This window comes from Pogona vitticeps, chromosome ZW-PAR (genome assembly GCF_051106095.1).
Source record: "Pogona vitticeps strain Pit_001003342236 chromosome ZW-PAR, PviZW2.1, whole genome shotgun sequence".
Lineage (NCBI taxonomy): Eukaryota > Metazoa > Chordata > Lepidosauria > Squamata > Agamidae > Pogona > Pogona vitticeps.
The window spans coordinates 6,950,991-6,970,132 of NC_135800.1; the positions used below are offsets into that span (position 1 = coordinate 6,950,991).

Consider the following 19,142-nt stretch of genomic DNA (forward strand, 5'->3'; position numbering starts at 1 on the left):
GAAACAGCAAGATCTATCAGAGCTGAAAGGGCTGAAATAATGAGGGAGAAATATTTTAATAAAAATGTGTTAAGGTCCTGCATTTCCACCCGTGTTGGAAAAGAAAGGAGTCCTTTCTCTACTGACGGATCATTTATTCTGCTTCTAAATGAGAAGCAAAAAGAGAAAAAGAGAGAAGAAAAAAAAGATGAAACTGATGAACTTTTACTGCCCATTTGTCTTTAGCAGACAATTAAGACAGGAGATCAAAACGGATTATCATGCCACGCAGACAACTGGCCCAACAGTGATACATCTCCGGGACCACATATTTGTAACCCTCCTTTTATCCCTCCCCCCTTTCTTCTTACTCCTTTTTCCTCTCTAAAGGCAATGCTAGCTTTGTGGCTCAAGAGGAGCCAAAAGGCTGCCCATCATTATTCAGCCACAGATGTCAGCCTAACCTCCCTTTTTTCTCAGGTTTCTAAAGCTGGGAGCCACAATAATTTGTGACAGATTCTTTTACTGTAAGGTACAAAGAACACACAGAATAAAACATCCAGCAGCAGCGAGGGCTCTGATCAGATGCACTGCCTACATGGGAAACACACTGTACGTAAAAACAAGCGCCAAGAATTTAGACTGGGGAAGGGTGGGCAGTGGGGAGAGAGAACTTGAGGGCTTTCGTACTAATGAGTGAATTCCCTCGTATTGACTTAACTCACAATATTCCTCATGGATTTGCTTGGGTTGTCAGCAAGAAACATTCACCAGGATGTGAACATACAAGCAAACTGTACTTGCTGCCTATTAACACGATGAAAGGGAATCCCTCTGTTTTTATTTCATTTGTTTCCTCTCCTGCACCATGCTTTAATCTTGTTTTTAAAAAATGATCATTCCCCAAAAGTTAGGAAATCAATCTCAATCACCCGACTGTGCTCTGGTTCCAGCATAAATCAAGGAAAACTGTACACAAGGTGCTTTGCCATTTGACACCTTATCCTCTGACAACCTGGTAATAACTTCATTAAGATCTCTCAAGCAAGATATTTTGATTCACAACACCGGTAAACTGAATTTAAAAAATCACTGTTTGATCTAAAAATGACTGCCTTCTATTTTGTGTATTGCCTTAAAAATATTAATGAACAGGCACTGGGTATTAACCGATCCTAAGTGTTGCTGGCAAAAGCACCTGACTGTCTCTTAATGGTTTAAATGCACAATTTATATCCCTGTAACTGCTTAAAGACTCCAAAAGGAAAGTTACTATGCATCTGAAATCTGTATGCTTTAAGTCTGAGAAGTTGGCTTCCTTAATCACTCCTTGAATTGATTGCCCACCTTTTTTAATTTCCTTAAAACACACACACAAACACATTAAAAAAAATCCAAACACACAGTGACTATATGGATGGGGACAGTTCTACAGTGGTACATTAGGCTTCCATTTCTGGCTTTGGTAAGCTTGATTTGTTTTGAGGTGATTTATAGCATGTTAAAATTTCTCTCTCTCTCTTTCTTTGGTTTTACAAAAGAAAAATATTTTATGTATGAGACAGCCCTATAATCCATAGATCACAAGCGCAAGAGACAGCAACAGCTCGGAGGGACTCTTAATCCGACTACATTTCACATGATAGACTAGGGGCTCTTTCAGCACATACTGTGGCCCAATGCAGCCAAGTGTACGTAGGGAGCTATTTATTAACAGATTATTGGCAGGAGATGGCAACAAGGACTCGTGCATTTACAAAAGGATGCTTTGTTGCACGACCTCTAAGTACGGGGGGCGGGGAGAAGGGGTCACTATAAAACTCTTGCAAAATCCAGTCAAGCAACATGCTCCTTAAAAAAATATTAATATTAATACTACAGAGTGTGGGCATCAGGGCAACCATTGTCCTAGACGGGTGTATACACAGCTACAAGACAAGGTCTGTGCACCCTGAGGGGTCCACATTGAGACATGCTCAGCAGGCAGCAGGAGACACTACTGCGCCTTCTACAGAACAGAAACATTTTTAAAGCATGGGGTGGGGGAGGTAGAAGGATCAGAATCAAAACCTTCTGTGAGAAAAATGTAATTAAAACCTGGCACAAATGATTATTGGCATTTTTCCTCTCTTTAACATTACTACACAAAGGTCCTCCAGCTGAGTGGAGATTTTCATAGATGTAACAATTAAAAAGAATTTGCTCCAGAGATCAAGTTTCAGCCCAGACTTGCAGCGGCTGACAGAAACCCTCTCCCCAAAACTAGCTTCCCCTGCACAACCACAAGAGTGTACTAACTATACATCAACAGTGCAGAAATACATTTTCCTTCCTTCCTTCTTTCTTTCCTTCCTTCCTCCCCCCACCATTCTCTAATGAGATGCATTCAAAGAGGAAGCAGCCATCAAGATCAGCAAGCAGGAGCTTTTGGTTATCACAACCATCCCCACAAACTATCACATAGCAGGACGTGTTCTCTTTCTCCTTTGGCGCTAATTGCAAAATTCCCAAAGCGTTCTGCATGCACAGTCACTCCCTCTTGGGCTCTCCCCCCACCCACCCCCAAATTCATTGCTCTGTAAGTTCTGATGTGACCCTGGGCTTGAAACAAGGGGGAAAATACTGCATTTACACAAAGTGATAAAACATAAACAGTGAGATGTGGATTCTGTATCTCACACAACAGTCACAGCAATTCCAAGACAGGATAAGGGATGTTTCTAAAAAGTGGAATTTATGAATTTGCTTCTGCAAGATAGATTCTTAAACGACAAAACACTGAGGAGCTAAAATCCCCTTCTGACAATGTTTCCTTCTATGCAAGTTTAGAAATGTCTTCTATTTCTAATTGCAATTCTATTTCCTTCTAAATATATTATTCTGTGTGTGCTTTTTTTTAATGAAAAAAGAACAGCAATAATATGTTGAACAACCCTGAAATGAATTTTGTCTTGTAAAAAATTAATTACACATTCCAAACCTGGTCACTGTAGTCCTCTGGGAATTGCCTCCGCACCTCAGGATCTGTAAATAATTGACAGATAATATTAATTGGCTTTGGATTAGTGAGCAAGCAGAGAATCACACATTAATATTTGATCAGAAGATGATAGCAGCCCTGGCAGGGGATCCAAGGAGGGCAGCTGAGGCTGAGGCGCTGATAAGAGGAAGTAAGGACTCCTCAAGGCTCTCCTTTTACCCTCTTTCCAGAAAGACAAAAAAGAAATTAAAGAGACCTGATGCTACTGTTAACTTTAGGCTGTTATCTCATGCAAAAACCTAACCAGGTGCAAATTGCCAGCGACGTGTTTTGCAAAGAAACAGCATCATTCTCATCGTGCTTCGACTCCTTATTTTTAATCAAGCAACTCATTTAGTTAACTATTGGAATGGACTTTATTGAAGGAAAAACAACCCACCAACAATACTATTCAGAGGGACCTGCTCTTTCAAATCTGGTTCAATTATATAGGTGGGAGAGAAAGTGGATTACTCTAAAACACTGATAAAAAAAGAAAGAGAGAAAGGGAGGTTGTACCATGAGTGAAGACCTAATTAAACTGATTCCAAGCCATGTTAGCTCTAGGAAACCCTAACATGACGTCTGGAAAACCAAGCTCTTGCATTTTGATTTCTCAGTATAAACAACATAGTAGTTCAACATAAGACACGGCAGTTCTGAACAAGTCTAATTGTATCAAATAGACAGAAGCAGCAAAAACCAAAACCCAGACAGAAATAATTTCTCTGACAAACCATCTCAAAACAACTCTGTTACGACCATCTGCTTTTCCTAACAGCATTTCTAAGACTGCCAAGTTCCATATTATCGGTGTAATTTTTAATTAAAACAATAATAGATTAAAAAACTAGCTGTCTTGGATTTTTGTGGAGAAGTTGTCATTTATTCAAGAAGCCTGATGTCAAACCAACATTTGGGTACAATTGCAAGCATGTTCAGTTCTATGGGCTTGCTGTGCAGGACGCATTGTTAACCAGATGCTTTCCATTTTTACCAAAAAAAAAATGTTTCCTCAAGTTTTGATCATTATGGAAGAAGCAGAGATTTGTAAACAATCTTTACTGCTCAATTACTGCTCTCCTCTGCTGAAGTTAAAGCTTGTGGGGCAAAGAATAATTTTATGATGTATACACCATATATATATATATATTTAACTGTCTCACCCTAGATCCCTCACAGGCAAAGTTTGTTTTGCTAATAAATTGCTTAATTGGCAGATGCAATTGTTAGCAGATGCAGAATTTCCACTAAACCGTACTTGCTTTCAACAAAGTATTTAAAATGTACAGTAAGAGCATTTTTTAAAAAAAAGGCAACTGAAGGAACATGCTATTAAATTTTCCATGTGGATACAAGTTTGATGATAGTCTTTCAATCATGGATTTAGAAGGGTAAGAGTTTTTTAAATATATATATGATGTGAAATTGAGACCCACATAGATGGTAAAGCGGATTATCCAGAAGATGGCAGACTATTAAGATTTCTTGCACTTGTGCTTGTAGATAGTTTTGCCTCCAGCAACATTTTTACCCAGTCTTCCATTCTGTTCCTATAATTGTCAAGGAACATTCTGAAGACTATTCACTATTATGTCTTCTCAAAAGTTAGTCCCTACACACGTCTTCTCAAATGTTCAATGAGACTTAACCCCATGGGGTTAAAGAGTATGTGATTGTCACCTATGGTTATGTACAACAGTAGCACCCTTCATAACAGAGTTTGCAGAGCTGCATTCATACCGAATGGTAAGCCATTAACCTCTGCTTAGCGCTGTCCGCTAGTGTGAGCCGCTAAACAAACCAGAAATTGTTTGCTTAGCCTGTCATCTGACCCACATTTCTGGGTCTTTCGCAGGAACACAGAAAACTACCTTATTATTAGATTGTTGGTCCATCTCGCTCAGTATGGTCTGATGCTCTCTAGAGTTTCAAGCAGTAGCATTCTTTCCTAGCCTCACCCGAGATATCAGGTATTCCCAAAGAATCTTCCACCCAAATACTTACTAGCTGTTTTCTTTTCAGAAACCAGACTAGATGTGTTCAGAGTGTTTTGGTAATTTTGTAAGCATGGAAAACAAGCCACAATTCATAAATCAAGATCAAGCCTTCAATTGTATCCTGTCTTATAAAAGGAGTAAAAAGCCTGGATCTAGAATCAGAAAACACAAGTAGGTGACCACTTTTGCTTCATTTAACTATCTGCTATACTTGAACGGTCCAAGCACAGGTGAACAGGCTCTGTGTACCAGCAGGCAGTACATTGCTGGTAGGCCAGGATTTCCCAGAATCCTAAATTATCATCCTGTACTGGCAAGGGCTTAAATCCAACATAATGTTCAATCACCCCGTGATGGAACAGTCCTGTTGTGTGACAAAAACTGTACTGGATACAACTGTTGTGCTAACTGAAAATGTGCAGCTGCTAGCTCTAAAGGCCTTCAGATAGAGGCTGTTGTTAGTAGCCAGTGTGAGAGGGCCATAAAAGGAATCCAGGATCAGTTTAAACCCATGGAAGTATGAAGTGCCTGCACCTACTGAAGTCAATGGATTTAGACACAGTTAGTTGTGTGCACTCGCACCCCTTTGCGAATATTGATTTCCCCTTGCCCTTCAGGCAAAGACAGAAATTTGCTGTGTCAATGCACATCACAGAAACGGGGGAAATATCCCAAACTTGAAATTAGATGACTGTTTTACAGAAAATAATCCCTGCTGCTCCGAACTGCTATTAATAGCAAAGTTTCTGTTACCCATTAAAACTTTACAAATCTTATTCTTCCTATACTTCAAACAAGACATTTGTAAACTGCCTTGCATGGGTTTTTTATATATCTAGCCCAAATCTTTATTAACTAAATAAAATAAGCAAACAAACCTGTCTACTGTAACTGGCAGCAGCTATCCATGGTCAGAGGCCAGCTCATCCCAGCCCACCTACTTCAGATCTTTTCTGATAGGAACAGACTGATCGATTGAGTGATTTGATTTATATGCTGCCTTTCTCCCAGCAATGGGACCCAAGGAAGCCTTTAGGACAAAACCGTAACAGAATAAAATACAATAAAATGATAGACTCTAAAATAAAATTATTAAGTTATTAAACAGATAAGCCTTCTGAATGCAAAAACGATGCTCTACCTTCAAGCTATGATCACCTCCTGATCCTACCTCTCCCTAAGCACCCTCAGCAACTTGTCTGCCCAAAAGCCAACATATTTTTTTAATAAAATGCCATGTCTACTACCACCAGAAAACTGCAGCATGGGGGAAAAATCTGCGCCCACATTTCCCATTCAGCAAATTGGATGCTTCTTGTCAAACACCTCTCCAGCACAGATCACACCTGCTTCAAAACTTCCTCCTAAATGAAAAGCAAAGGGAGCCATGACAGCCTTAAGAAAAATGCCAAAATCCTTATTTAGATAATACTATTAATAAGCCAAGAGAACATCATAAAAGTTCTCCTGAACTCTTCACTGGGCAAAAGAGTCAACAAAGGTAGAGGAAGTGGGGGAGGGATTATCAATGGTCAACTCTCAGTGCAGACGTTCAAAGCAGAGAGTCTTCCTTTAGATGTGATTTTGAGATTTAACATGAGAGAATAAGATATGTGTATGTCTTGCTATGGTGCAAAAAAAAGGGGGGATAACTAGTGGGTACCCCAAGGGTTAATCCTGGGCCCGGCGCTCTTCAATATTTTTATTAATGACCTGGATGAGGGAGTGCAGGCAATGCTTGTCAAATCTGCAGATGATACCAAATTGGGTGGAATAGCTAATACCCTAGAACAGTGGTCCCCAACCTTGGGCCTCCAGATGTTCTTGGACTTCAATTCCCAGAAATCCTGGCCAGCAGAGGTGGTGGTGAAGGCTTCTGGGAGTTGCAGTTCAAGAACATCTGGAGGCCCAAGGTTGGGGATCACTGCCCTAGAACACTGGTTCTTAACCTTGGGTTACTCAGGAGTTTTGGACTGCAACTCCCAGAAGCCTTCACCACCAGCTGTCCTGACTGGGGTTTCTGGGAGTTGCAGTTCAAAAGCATCCGAGTAACAAAGGTTAAGAACCACTGCCCTAGAAGACAGAAACAAAATTCAAAATGACCTTGATAAGATGGAGCACTGGATCAAAAGCAACAGAATGAAATTCAACAGGAATAAGTGCAAAGTATGCACCTTGGAAAAAGAAACTGATTGCACAGTTACAAGATGGGGGATACCTGGATCAGCAAAACTACAAGCAAGAAGAATCTTGGAATTGTCGTAGATCACAAGCTTAATATGAGCCAACAGTGTGATGTGGCTACAAAAAAGGCTAATGCTATTTTAGGCTACATTAACGGAAGTATAGTTTCCAAATCCCGCGAGGTACTGGTCCCCCTCTATTCAGCACTGGTGAGGCCTCACCTTGAGTACTGTGTCCACCTCTGGACACCACACTTCACTAACAAATTGGAGCAAGTTCAGAGGAGGGCGACAAGGAGGATCAGAGGGCTAGAAACCAAGCCTTATGAGGAAGGCTGAAAGAATCGGGCATGTTTAGCCTGGAGAAAAGATGACTGAGGGATGATATGACAGCACTTTTCAAATATTTGAAAGGCTGTCCTGTAGAGGAGAGACAAGATCTGTTCTCGATCATTCCAGAGTGCAGGACACACAACAATGGGCTCAAGTTAAAAGGAAGCCAGATTTCGGATGAATACCAGGAAAAACCTCCTAACTGTTAGAGCAGTATGACAGTGGAACCACTTACCTCGGGATTTGGTGAGCGCTCCAACAGTGAAGGCATTCAAGGAAAACACAGATAATCACCTGGCAGATATGCTTTGATGGTATTCCTGCACTGAGCAGGGGGTTGAACTTGATGGCCTTGTAGGCCCCTTCCAACCTCACTTTTCTATTATTTCTATGCAGGAGGCCTGCAAGACAGCTTGCATCTTGATCAGTAGGCCAGGTAACTCTCCAGGCCAAACCACTTTATCTGAGTAATGCTACTATATAACTGTCATGTTTCCAAATGCCCTAATTTCTATCAGCAGCAGAAGTGTGGCATACGGACATATCCTGGCACCCCGCCGTTTGCAAAATGCCTTTAAATTCTCCATCTGGCAGCAATCCACTTACATGCCTGTACATTTTTACCACTGCTCTATGGGCTGAACTGTATCCTCTCCACACCTTTTACCATTAAATTGTCTGGAGAAATGGGGGTGTTATCTGAAAGATTAAAAACAACTTTATTTGCACGTGGGAGGCAACCCTATTAACAGACTGGGCATTACACACTACACATTTTACTCATGACAAATGATGTTAAAACACATACACACATATCAAAATGACAACTGACTTACTTCTAACTGTACTCTATGTACATAAGAGCAGCCCTTCCTTTAAGACAAGAAGTCTGTGTCTAATCCAGGGATGGACAAACTGCACCTCTGGGGTAATGCAAGGCTGATTTTGCAGCTCTGGGCTCATAAGATTCCCCACAATTTCCTTACCCCCCCCCCACAACATAATGGCTCCAGGAAGCCTCCATGAGCAACCCAATGGTTCCATTTTAAATGGGTCACAGAAGCCCCCTTGCATGGTTTAACAGAAAAATAAAATAAAATTTTAATATTCATTTTTCAAAACAGGAAGTGGAGTTCCCCTAACATCTCCTAACTTCCAGTTTAATGAGGTGGAGAGTTGCCTGTGAATTTGATTTTACTTTTGAAATTTTGGGTGGCCTATCCAGGCACCAAACAATCCAGGGCACAGAAAATTAGCCCCATGAACTGGCAGTTGCCCATCTTTGATCTAATACTGCTGCCCATTGCAGCCATCCAAGCATAGAGAGAAATCCCATAACGCAAGCCTGGAGGCAACAGTCCTCTCCCGTTACAGCTGTCCTGCAACTACTACCAAACAGATAAACTGCTTCTGTACTCAGAAGCTCCATTTAGCTACCACAAGCTATGACAGACCTTTTCTTCTCTGAATTTCTCAGCTCCCTTTTTAAAGCCACATAAAACTCACGGTCACTTTTATATCTTAAGGTAGCAAATTTTAAGGCTAAGTTACTCACATTTTTGCAAGAAATCCTGTCTTTTAAAGATCATGATTCTATCACCCTTTCACTTGATATGACAGCCCTGAAGTGTCATTTGGTGCTCTCTCTCTCTCTCCAAAATATGTAGGCATCCAAAATATGTAGGAATTAATAAAAACATTAACAACCCATGATAACAATCAAACTTATTCCAAAATTTAGCCGTAAAATTTCCCACTTCCATCCCTTCTAACTGAAATGCTGAGGGGAAGGCAGCAGTTCAAGGAATAAAAACTTTCCAGTCTTAAGCCCTGAGAAAAATTACATAATTTTTTAATGAGGAAAAGATGTATGTACTTACAAACTAACTAACTGACTTACTGACTAACTGATTAACTTACTGACTGACTGACTGACTGACTGACTGACTGAATGATTGAATGAATGAATGAATGAAAAGATAGACAACTTCAGAATTTCATGCCCAAGAGTGATCCAAAAATTCTCTGGGGTTTCAGAAATAACAGACACTCCTTCAAAAACATTTCATTATTTTAAAATCTGAGGTAACCTCAAGGAGAAAAGAAGGGTGAACCTTCCCTTAACGAAGATGCTACAGGGTTACGTACAGATTCTCATCCTGTCACCTCATGTAGGGATATTAAAATAAATTGCTGGTACTAATAATTCAGCATTTAAATTTGTTCTCATTCCATTGTCTCTATCCCAACCCTCATGGTAGGTCTTGTATTCAGGACCCCCCCCCAAACTTTCCTCTATTCAGCTAAAGAATTGGGGCTCTCCCCCAGAAAAAAAGGGGGGCCACCTCAGGTGCTGTTATTTTGTGAGACTCTGGACTAAAAGAGCTACCTCATGGAAAGAAAGATCCATGAACACCTTAAAAGAAGAAGAAAAGGCTATGGGGCACAAAGAAAGGGCCCTGAAATGACGCCCACAGCAAGGAGGTTGGCTTGACCTCCTCAAAATGGCGGGAGTTGCCGCTTCCCGCCTTTTTTCTCCCCTCAAGGGAGGAGGCAACATGGCCGCTGTTCTGCTCCCTCAGGCAACCTGACTGCCCAGCCTGCAAGGAATCCAGGGGCCAGGGCTGTAACTCAGGCCTTCCCACACGCCTCAATTTGGAGATTCTGTGGGGCAGAGGGCAATGTGGAGGAGACTGTCCCACCCCATTCTGAGGAAAGGTCCTGGAAAACGGCAGCCATTATTCCTGAGGAGGGAGGCGCCACCTCAGCCATGACAGTTCCGGGGTTTTGCTCCTCAGCCCCAATGGCAAGGCTTGAGATCTCTCCTCTTAGTCAGAAACCTCCCCCTTTTTTCCCCCTCATGAGCTGTCTCCCCTGTGCTTTTCAGACTACAAATCCCATAATTCCCCCAGCCACCATGGCTTTCTGGGCACTAGAGTTCAAAAAAAAATTAACACAATTTTTCTTCCTCTCTGTTGTTTCATTCCCTCAAAACTGCTTGGGCGATGAGGTTCCCTTCTAGAACAAGGCTGCTCTTCAGTCTTTGTCATAAGGTTACCGGAAAACATTTGGTGAGGTTATCAAACAAATAGAATGCAAAACAGATAAATAAAACAAAAATACATTTTTTAAAAAATGCAAATCTCTCTCTCTCTCTCTCACACACACACACACACACACACACACACACACACACACATATCAATCCCTTCCCTTCACAAGTGAGCAAATACACGAGGTCATCATTACCTACATGTTTTTTTTTCTTTTTCCCCTTGGAAATGTGAACGTAATACTTTGGGACTACAGTACTGTAAAAAAGATTAGAGATGAAGGAACAACTGAAATAAAAGAGCAAGAAATCTAGTCACTCTTGAGGGGGGCAAACCCCCCATGCAACCACTTGTGGCTTTCTTGAAAAAGTTTCCCCTGAAGTTTCCTTTTTAAAAATCCACCATTAATATCTCCATCCTCATTAACAATTTTTTTTGCAGGGAAATCTAGAACTGCAACAGGGCCCCTGTATCTGCATTTTCAGTTATCCGCAGTATAATGCAGATCTATATACAGTGTACATGAGTGTGCTACTATCCACAGTGGATTGTGGAACGTATCCCTCGTGGATATGGGGGTCTTGCTGGAGCATCCAAGAATCCTACAAAGCGTACAAGTTCAGGCTTAGTGAGACTCGGACTTCTTTTTAGTCGGCTTAGAAGGAAATATTAACTAGTCAGAACATTGGGCCAGCGGCAGGTTACGCTAACAAGTTTACGTCTAAATCCTAATCAGCGGTTTCCAATTAGCAATAATCACGCTTCGGATTAACCTCATTGGCTACCATACTGCCACTGCGTAAAGCTAACTTTCAAAAGACGAACGCAGTCCCCCACTACCACAAAATATGCAGTCAAGTTTCCAGCATTTGGGGAAATCGCAGGGGTCAGCGTACCCAGAGTGCAATGGATGAGCCTCACCCCGGGAAAACCTCCTTCATGATCAAGGTATCTCCCCTGCCAGGTACGTAAGTATCTGTCCAGATAGCTGATTCTAAGTCAGAAGGGCTTTTTGCCATAATACATTTGTTGGCCTTTAAGGTATAGCATGTTGACTGCTTTTATTTTATCAGTTCACGTGCACCTTTCCATCTATAATATTACCATGGGTTAGAAAGAGAAGAAAAATAAAGTAAATGTGCTGCTTATATACCGCCCTATGGCATTTAAAAGCACTCTGAGCGGTTTACAATTTAATTACGTAGGCTACGCATTGCTTCTCCTTCACTGGGCGCTCAAAAACTATCACCCACCCCACTAGGGAAGATGAGAATCACCTTCACACACCACCTTTATGTATCTGAGCACATTCTGGGGTTCAAGACATACAATTAACCATTACAAATCTTTATGCAACCACTGTGCACGAAGCTGCAGGCAGCCATATTGACAGATGGCTCTCTTTCTATCCACTAAGGGAGTTCAGTCTTTTATAAAGCCAATGGGACTCAATTGCCCATCCAAGACCAAGTCACTTTGCATAATAACAGGGGAAGGCAAAAGTAATAAATGACTGTTGGGAAAAGCCATGCTCAACCCCACTGTCCATTTCTTGTGAGAGTTGTAGCAAAACTCAGAGAGGATGGTAGGTGATACTGCCCCCCCTTACTAATCCAAAAGAAAGCAGAAGTAAAGGAAGGCAGGACTAAACCAAGAGGAAAATAAGTGTTACTTCAGCTACATCTGCTTAGGCAGGGTTTCATTAAGACACGGGGGCTGGCAGAGTGGTGCCAACCACTTTCTCCTTACCTAGAAAGCCAAATTTCACCTGTAGGGTCTCCTAGGCCCTGCATTCCAGGGCTCGTAGCCAAACAGACTTCCCCAAACAAGGAGTCTCACAAACCCGTTAACGGGCCAGTGCCAGCCATAAAACAAGGAGATGGCTGAGCCAGCTGCCAAACACCTCCTGATCCGTCACTCTGGTCTTTCTCCGAGAAATATTTCGGGGCTGGTGGAAGAAGGGAAGAGGGAACGGCAGCCAGCCACACGGTCATCATCTGCATTCCAGTACATTTCATGAGAAAGAGTATCAACCGGAGAGTTAAAAAACGATAATGAAACAAAAAGCAAAAACTCCTCAAAAACTCTTAAGCTAACCTGTGTGAGTTGTGACACTTACACCCACAACCGCGAAGCAACTCAAGAGAAGACAAGACAGAAAGCCATACAGCATGTGGAAGGCAAGCTACAGTACTGGTTTAAAAACCTAGGCCTTGGACATTTCTAAAGGGCTCCCACGAGCATCCCAGAATCACATAAAGGTCAGTGGAAAAAAAACCTTTCCCCATTTGTTTGGAACAGTAACAAACTTTGTGTTCCTAGCTGTTCCATTTATTCTGGACCCCAGGTAGGTACACAATATTGCATGGATCTATTTCAATTATGCATCATATGCGGAGGCTATTTTAAAAAGCATTTTACAAGGGTAAGGGACTTTGATGTCCACAATGAAATTCAATCAGTGTCCATGTTTTTATTTATGACCCTTTCTCTACTTATATTTCAAAATAAACTTCAATTTATTAAAAACTATTCTAGGGGATCTTAAGTTATAACTTAGCAAATTTTTAAAAATTGGAGTTTTGGTGGGGGAGCCGTTTTTGTTTTGTTTTTCTTAAATAAGCATCAGTTTTTTTCAGATTTGCTGCTGCATATCTAAAAAATGAACCTGCGCTCTACAAATACAGCTTCACATCAAACACAGGAATTGATGTGAATGGTTCTTTTAACAACATTGGAAATTATGACATTTAGAAATGCTTTGGAAAAGCCATAAAGAGATCATTCCAAAATATAGGGCTTTGCATCAATAAAGCATTTACAAATTAGTTAAGAAGGCTGCCTAGGTTTTTAAACCCAATTTATGTCTGCCATTAAAACCTTTGTTTTCTTATGCTGTAAAATGTGAATTAACTTCTTTATTCAGATAAGCTGATTGCCCCAGCGGGAATTCAAAAATGACATGTCCCTTCAGTTTTATTTGGGTGGGGGAGCAGGAGAGGGGGGAGAGAGAGAGAACGCTCCATGCATTATAAAAATATGCTGGCACTCTGGCCAAGGGGAGCACTTACTGCTCTGATTTTCTTTACCAGGAGCAATTAATGGGAAACAATTGATACAAGCCTAGTTTTCAAGGTAAGTCGCTATACTGCAGTTCGTCATCCTTTTTGCATATATATATTTTTCATCCAAGAGGTTACAGTTGGGTGCGAAGTCTACCCTACCCTAAGGATGAGACTAAAAACTTCCCTAGTTCTACAGTTAAAGACATATGATGCCTATTTCTATTTGCCTTTATATTTCATGCTTTCCTTTTTAAGTGGGCAATATGTGGTTTTAAATAAGGAAAGACTAGCCTTTATCTGGACAATATCCCATGTTTAAGAGTCATCCGACATCCACATGCTAAGTTTCAGTTTGGCAGGATATATGAACCGGCCCCACTCCTGCTTACAAAGTCCCTGGAGCAGGACTGTTTACAGGAAACTCCCTGTCTTCCAGAAAAAAATATATGGCAAAGAAATATATTTGTTAATGTCGAACACCTCTCATGCCCAGCGGCAGAGAAATCCATTCAATAAAGACCTGAAAGCAAGACTTAAAAAAAAACCCACAAAAACATTTTGCAATTTCATGCCATTTTAGACACTACCTGCCTTTCCTTGCAAATTTCAGTGTTAATCCATGCTGGAACCTGATTTAATTTTCCAGCTGACAGGGTGGGAATCTGTTGCATGTTACGACTGCTCTTTTCTTTGACTATTTCCACGGTGTGGCTTGAATTCCAACAGCAAATGAAAAGAACTTCTGCTCCTTTTGGTTTACCCGTCATTCATTCAGCCACAAACTGGGTGTATTTACAAATCATCCATTCAAGAAAAGGTAAATTTGGTCCAGAATATATAATTGGATGTTACGTCAGGTGACAGTTCCCTGTGTTTTACACTCAGCCAAAAAACATCCACTCTCTGCTATGGGAGACTCCGTTTATAAACATAACATGGAATAAAGGTAAGTAAAATAAATAAATAGGAAAACTAAATCACCATCTGAATGTACTGAAAACTGTACACTCAATAAACACATAGTTGGTTCCAGCTGTTCCAAACCAGACTTTTACTACACATACGTACCGGTATTTCTCACCCAGTCTTCATGATACAGCTGGCTATGAGTCTCATTTCAGTACACAACAGAAAGGCTGCCGCCCTGTCTTTCCATGATTTTCCTATTCCTAGTCTTTAACATGGTAATAATGTAAACTGTTTCAGGATTTTGGAAATGAAAAGCAGTACAAACATACTAATGGTTATATTTTTAAAAAATCTCCCTTTCAAAATAGAGTTGTAAGAAAAGATACAGTAATTCATACATTTCTTACTGAAAACGCCAAGGTTTACTAGAAATATTACTACCAGAAATTGTCTTTCCAATTATTTCTGTAAACCAGTTCTACAGAATTACAGCGTAAGGCCTCCTCAAAACAACTGGGGCAAAAGCTTTATTATCCACCAAAGAAAAATAAAAGCAAAACCCCAAGCTGAATGTAAAAGAATCGCTTTACTCTTCTACATTCCATTAGGCATCGGATGAAACAGAACCTCAAAAAAACACTAAGACAACACAGTATATTACCCAATAGTTCAAGCGTATTTTAAAGCAGATTCATATTGTGAAAGGAAACGCTAACCTTGTTCCTTGCACACGTACTTAATTGGTGCACACAAAATCAGCCTCTGAATCAGCAGGATGCATTGCGAGGAAAAGCACAACCCACCTTTGACTGGGCCAGCCAAGCCTCCATTCATAGGGAAGACCGCTCCTCTGCAGGATTCAGGGTTCCTACACTTCAGACACAACCGGCATGCCTCTAACGAGTTATGCATAAAGAGTAGACACTGACCTATTGTCTTCACGAGCTGGAGCTGCTCTGAAAGTAGTACAGTCACCAATTAAGGGAATCCACAAGGACTCAATGCATCAACTGTTGGAGAATAATCTATTGTCATGAAAAGCCAGCAAATCCTGAGGGGGTGGATTTCCCTTTTTTTGACAATTCCCCTTCTCTGTCCCCCACCAATGTTTAAAACGATGACTCTGGTGCCAAAAGTGTACCACTGATTTAGAAAATACCTTTCTCACTACCACTATGATTAACCTATAAAATGATTTAAAGTGTGTAACTCACACCCAACAGAAGCAGTTTCCATGTTGAACTTTAGTTGTTTGTTCCTTTTTAAAAAATTTCCTGTCTTTCAGAAGGTAAGTTCTTTGCCACTGTTTATCACACCCAACCCTATTTTATTTTTACCCTGAAAGATAAAAACCATGATCTGAGATATTTTGTTTAGAGGAGGAGAAAAAGAAACGAGGCCAAGAAGAGCAGAGGTAGGAACAGAAATGAAAACGTGAGGTCAAAAACAAGGATAGAAAAAAAAGCTAACAGGAGATGGTATTGATGGATATTTGTTTATTTCTAAGATTTATTACCGTATTTTTCTGTGTATAAGACTATACTTTTGTCTAAAATCTTTAGACTAAAAATTGAGGGTCGTCTTATACACAGAAGTAAGCTGAGGAGAGGACAAAAACAAGTGGAAGGGAAAGCAGGGATCAAAGCGATCCTGCAGGACTTTGATCCCTTTCCCCCTACACTTGCTAAGTCCCACTTAGATTTCTTACTTTGGGGTTAGAAAAGTGGGGGATGTGTGTTTTATACATGGGGGCATCTTATACACAGAAAAATACAGTATCTTTGAAATGACAACAGTTACTAGGTTGCAAATGTGGGAGATTTGAAAGTCAAGACCTGAGGTTCTTTCTGTATTGTTACCTGCCAAATTCTATTCCTGATGGTCTTCAAACATCAGCTGCTAAACACATGATGGTGACAATCACAGGGCTTTAAAGAGGGGACTAGACTAATTCACTACAGCGCCGTCCTTCTTGACACTATGCCCTATTTCAGACCTCCAAGAGGCATCTGAATCACTAAGGTTGGAGACACTACATTGCAAAGGTATCTTTTACAAAACAGGCCACAAAAAGAAATTTTTAAGTCAGTATGAGACCCATCAAATACTTGCCTAGTTCAGGGTGCAAGCCAATGCTACACCCCAGAAGCTTGGTGAAGCCAGACTTCTCAGTCCCCAGGTGAGCAGCCCAGTTCTGGCAACATTTTTAAAAATTATCATCCTTGGTCAGAAGAGTCAAAATGACACATTTAAACTTCTCAAGCACTCTTGGTATACACTATACAGACCTGTTGTTAATTTGTGATTCATCTGTTAGGACTAGACCATATCATATCTTATCTCTTATTTCTGACTTTGATCTCTAGATACCATACATTCATTGACACAGATCTGGGTTGTGTCCCAGTGTCTTCTACAGTTAAAATAATTATATGTAAATAATTAATTGAATTTCTTTCCTTATTTTTGATAACCACTTTATTCCATTGTCATCTAATGGTCAAACAGCTCCCAATTCATGGTTCAGATTTCCTTTGACCTTCTATTTCCATACTTTAAAATAACCTATGATCATAATGAAAATATCTGACCCACACCAGCTCTGCCTTTCGACTTGCTTTTAACTACCCTGTTTCCTCGAAAATAAGACCTCGCCTGAAAATAAGGCCTGGTAGGATTTTTCAGGATGCTCGTCATATAAGCCCTACCCCAAAAATAAGCCCCAGTTAAGTGAAACCCCGCCCTCCACCATTGTGCAGCAACCAGAAGATGATGACAGGACTGTATTTGAATAAATGTAGATGGTTGTACATGAAAAAAAAAATAAAACATCCCCTGAAAATAAGCGCTAATGTGTTTTTTGGAGCAAAAATTAATATAAGACCCTGCCTTATTTTCGGGGAAACATGGTGATTTATTTCCATTTCTTAGAAGTTTATTCAGCTGAAATTAAAAGCAATTGTGTTGGACCTTGTGGGCTATTTTCCTCTTGATATATCCGAAGAACGACACCTATGGTCACATTCTCAAAAATGTAAGTTTGTGGGAATACTTGCATTTTTTTAAAAAATCTTGGGAACCACACACAGGAAAAAGAGATGGAATAAATGTCAAAAATTTACAAGACCAGCCAAAGCTAACATTTCCATTGTTTTAAAAGTTGTAAAAGGTCCCTTTACACTTAATCCTTAATCCCACAACACCTTTTAAAATGTCACTTCAAATAAATCTTGAAGTGAAGACGTGTTACGTAATACTCTTAACTTACAAAACAAACATATGGATCAGCAAGAGACTGGCTATTTAAATCACCACATATATAAGCATTTATTTCTTAGAAATGATGAGAGGTTTTATTAGACACAAACTTTTGTGGGCTGCATCCCACCTCTTCAGATTCATCTTCAAGTGGTGTCCTTGTACCAAAATATGCATGGTAGTTTTCGAAGGTGGGTTTTTCTGCTACTTACTAATACCCTATCTTTCTGAAAATGCCCTAATGTACTAAACGTCCAGGGATGTCTCAGGAATGTGTTCTTTGCCAATTCAAATAGGAACTAATCCACCTACCTCTCCTACAGAATTATCCAGATCAGAATTCAGCTGGTGGGTTTGTGCTTGGGTAAATGTATCATTTTACATTTTGTGTAACATTTTACGTGTGTTGATAAACGTATCAACACAATTATCTGAACAGTTAAAAAAATATTTTGAAATAAATGTTTTGAGAGGAAATGCATTTGGAAACATACATTTTTAAAAAAAACATTATTGTGTATTTTTTTCTAGATCACAGATTAAAAAGTGAAACAGGGCAGATGCAGACCTTCTGTTTTCAGATGAACACATCTGAAAACAGAAAGGACTAGGAATTATTATCCCCCATCTACCAATACTATAGACCCTGAATAGTTTGAATACAAGTACAGTATATATAGACTTCATGGGAAGAATCCGAAATAATTTGAAAAAGGAATGAACAGCCTTTGTGGATTTTTGCTCTACTTTGAAGGCAAATGAGTGGATGGAGCCTGGATGGAGCCGTTCAGAAATCTAGCAGGAAAAGTTGTAGCATTTCAAACGCTATGCATTCAAAGCAGTTGAGTCACGTCTTTGACACCTCCTCCTCCCTGCCGCCTCAAAATGCATGCCATGTAAAGAGAGGATTTCCAAAGGCCTGCATTCTCACATATTAAGAGATCAGCTCTTGCAGAACAAATCATGGACCCCAGTCATTTGTGTCCATGGTACTGCAGCTGTTGTTCTACAGTCACCCGAAGGTCATCATAACACAAGGATGCTGGGCGTCCCAACCAACCAAAACCCTACATATCAAACCCTTGGTTACACACCTGAACAAAAATCATGAAAATATGGTGTTAGGTAGGAGTGAGCAAAGTGACCCACAGGGCTTTAAGTGCCCCAGCGCTATTCCTGTGGGCTTTAGTCTGACAGACCCCTCTGGGTGACCCAGTCTATGAAAAATGTCCACTGCAAAAAAAGGTAATCTGCCCCTCTTGGAACCTTCCAGAAATAATGAATGATTCACACTGCAGGGTCCCTTGCATGGTCTACCACTCAAACCAGCCATGTTTCTCAAC

General features: G+C 40.4%; 1 protein-coding gene, 1 non-coding gene and 1 pseudogene across 8 annotated transcripts in view; all 3 read right to left on the reverse strand.

The window, feature by feature from the left end:
* The window catches only part of DENND1A (DENN domain containing 1A), a 215,392-nt gene that overhangs the window by 158,340 nt on the left and 37,910 nt on the right, over positions 1-19,142 (reverse strand). For all 7 annotated transcript variants that reach the window (XR_012082234.2, XM_020793327.3, XM_020793325.3 and 4 more), the window contains exon 3: positions 2,960-3,003. Coding sequence is in view for 5 of the 7 variants with exons in the window: in XM_020793327.3 (XP_020648986.3) it covers positions 2,960-3,003 (44 nt within the window). In the remaining 2 variants the exon portion in view is untranslated. The remainder of the gene's footprint in view (positions 1-2,959; positions 3,004-19,142) is intronic.
* On the reverse strand, positions 11,297-11,374 carry LOC140703009 (U4 spliceosomal RNA; annotated as a pseudogene).
* LOC140703008 (U1 spliceosomal RNA) lies at positions 11,381-11,539 on the reverse strand. Its single transcript, XR_012082292.2, has one exon. It is a non-coding gene; the product is annotated as a U1 spliceosomal RNA (small nuclear RNA).